Source organism: Cucurbita maxima, unplaced genomic scaffold, assembly GCF_002738345.1.
Source record: "Cucurbita maxima cultivar Rimu unplaced genomic scaffold, Cmax_1.0 Cma_Scf00039, whole genome shotgun sequence".
Classification (NCBI taxonomy): Eukaryota; Viridiplantae; Streptophyta; class Magnoliopsida; order Cucurbitales; family Cucurbitaceae; genus Cucurbita; species Cucurbita maxima.
The window spans coordinates 713,302-716,149 of record NW_019272055.1 but is presented as its reverse complement, the minus strand read 5'-3'; the positions used below and the strand labels follow the sequence as shown (position 1 = coordinate 716,149).

General features: G+C 44.2%; 1 protein-coding gene across 1 annotated transcript; it reads left to right on the top strand.

The window, feature by feature from the left end:
- The first annotated feature begins 636 nt into the window (after positions 1-636).
- On the top strand, positions 637-2,615 carry LOC111469314 (arogenate dehydratase/prephenate dehydratase 6, chloroplastic-like). The gene has a single exon (XM_023114546.1). It carries the CDS (start codon positions 1,172-1,174, stop codon positions 2,459-2,461), a length of 1,290 nt encoding a protein of 429 aa, XP_022970314.1. The 5' UTR covers positions 637-1,171; the 3' UTR covers positions 2,462-2,615.
- Positions 2,616-2,848: the final 233 nt, after the last annotated feature.

The following is a 2,848-nucleotide window of genomic DNA, read 5'->3' as shown; positions in this document are numbered from 1 at the left end:
AAAAAAAAAAAAAAAAAAAAAAAAAAAAAAAAAAAAAAAAAAAAAAAACATAATTTCCCAACCAACTTGAAGTTTTATTCATTATAATAGAGAACACCTTTGTTGAGTGATTCAGTCAACACCCACAACCCCAGTTCACCTTCCTTTTTCTTTTTCATTTTTTAATTTATATGTAATTATTATTATTATTATTCTTATTTTAATAAAAATTGTTTAATTGGAAATATTTTAACAATTAAATGAACAAAAGGCTCTTTTATAATGTAATTTTGTTTTAACTGAAAGGTTAATTAAAACCACACGTTTCCTCCTGATTTCACACCCACACATTTTATCCTTTTTATTTACTTTTGAAACTCACCTTTTTTACATTATTACTTTCAAAATTACTTACATTCTTTCCAAATTCATAATAGTGAAGGAAAGTATTCGGTTCATGATAGAGGTGTTAATTTGATCCACCCAAATTATCGAACCCAAATTGGGTTACATATTGGTTTCCGCTTAAATTGGGTTGGGGTGTAAGCTTTATTTGATCCTCCCTCTATTAAATGCATTTTTAAAACGAAAAGCCCAAAAAGGACAATATCTATTAGTGATGGGCTTAAATTGTTACCAATGGTATTAGAGCCAGACATCGGGGAATGTGTCAGTGAGGAGGGTAAGCCCTGAAGAGGAGTAATCACGAGGAAGTGTGCTAGCAAGAATACTAGGCTCCCAAGGAGAGTGGATTAGAAGAGGGGTCCCACATCAATTGAATAAAGGAACGAGGAGGTGGGTGAGTTTGATCCTATTCATTTGGGGGATAAGAGGACTTGAACAATTGAACTAAAGAGAAGAAGTGTATATACTGGGTGGGGTTGGTTTAAAAAATGAGAGAGATGGGAAATAGAGAGGAGGGTAGGTGTGAGATTTGACCAAACTAACCACATAGGGGGGAGAGAGTAAGAAGAAGGCAGCCATCCCATTGTGTGAGAAACTTCCCAAACACTTCCCCCCTACCTCCTTCCCCCCCTACCTCCTTCCACTTTCTTCTCCTCTCATATATATATATACACACACCTAACAAATCCTTCTCCATTCCCAAATCAGCTCCCAATCACCTCAGCAGCGCTTCCAATACACAACCAAATCCAAATCCAAATCCATTTCTCAGCACAACCAATTCACCATGCACTCTCTTATCCCCACCTCCTCCTCCGCCTTCGCCACTTCCCACTCCCTCTTCAAGCCCACTCGCCCTCCCACCTCTGCCCGCCCCTTCTCCATCCAATGCTCCTACCGGTACGACCCTCTCACCTACCCCAATGCCGTCGGCCCCTCCCGCGCCGACTGGCAGAGCTCCTGCGCCATCCTCTCCAGCCAGGCCCAGATCATCTCTCAGGAGGATCCCCAATCCCAATCCCAATCCCCTGCTGCGGACCACATAGCCTCTGTCAACGGCCACAACACCACCCTTGAGAATCTCAACCTTGTGCCCATCCAAACCCTCCACGACTCCACCGCACTCAAGCCCCAACCCAAGCCCCTCTCCATCACCGACCTCTCTCCCGCCCCTATGCACGGCTCCAAGCTTCGCGTCGCTTACCAAGGCGTTCCTGGTGCCTACTCCGAAGCTGCTGCTGGTAAAGCCTACCCTGACTGCGACGCCATCCCCTGCGACCAATTCGAGGTCGCCTTTCAATCCGTTGAGCTCTGGATCGCCGATCGTGCTGTTCTCCCTGTCGAAAACTCCCTCGGCGGTTCAATCCATAGGAATTACGATCTCCTCCTCCGCCACAAGCTTCACATCGTCGGCGAAGTCCAACTCCCTGTCCATCACTGCCTTCTCGCCCTACCAGGCGTCCGAAAAGAGTATCTAACTCGCGTCATTTCCCATCCCCAAGCCCTGGCTCAGTGCGAACACACTCTCACCAAACTCGGCCTCAACGTCACACGCGAGGCTGTCGACGATACCGCCGGCGCCGCTGAGTTCGTTTCCATCAACAACCTCCGCGACACAGGCGCAATCGCTAGCGCCAGAGCCGCAAAGCTTTACGGCCTCGACATCTTGGCGAATGAAATCCAAGACGACTCCGGAAACGTTACACGATTCGTGATGCTAGCAAGGGAACCAATCATTCCCCGCACAGATCGACCGTTCAAAACCAGCATCGTCTTCGCTCACGAGAAAGGAACCTCCGTCCTGTTCAAGGTTCTTTCAGCCTTCGCGTTCAGGAACATCAGCCTCACCAAAATCGAATCGCGGCCACACCGGAGCCACCCGATCAGAGTGGAAGACGGCGCCAACGCCGGCACGGCGAAGCACTTCGAGTATCTGTTCTATGTGGATTTCGAGGCGTCCATGGCGGAGCCTAGGGCTCAGAACGCACTGGCAGAGGTTCAGGAATTCACCTCGTTCCTGAGGGTATTGGGCAGTTATCCCATGGATATGACCCCATGGAGTCCTCGTGAGGATTAGCTCCTTTTTTTAATTCTATTTGTCATTGTTTTAATCAACCACCGTTCATACCCTTTTCTTATTTTTTGGACCACCAAAAACAGAGATTTATAAATTGTAATATTCAAAATTTCTATAATTTCTCTCCATTTATTACGTCATTATTCCTATTTAATCCCTTCAAATTTTGGATATTCTTTTGTTGGTTGGTATCATTTGTGTACGACTCTTCACATGGTGGAAGATAATAAGGAGACCTAGAAATGTAATTTCAAAATATTAATTTTAGTGAATTATTTTTAATTTATATTTAATTTTAGTTTTTATATTTTTAAAAATGAAAAAAAAAATGGTCGATTTTGAAAGTATACAAATTTAAAATTAAAAAAAGTAAAAAGTAAAAAATAG

Bases quoted from the DNA above. Each gene is read 5' to 3' on its own strand.
- LOC111469314 (XM_023114546.1), top strand. From the start codon at position 1,172: ATGCACTCTCTTATCCCCACCTCCTCCTCCGCCTTCGCCACTTCCCAC.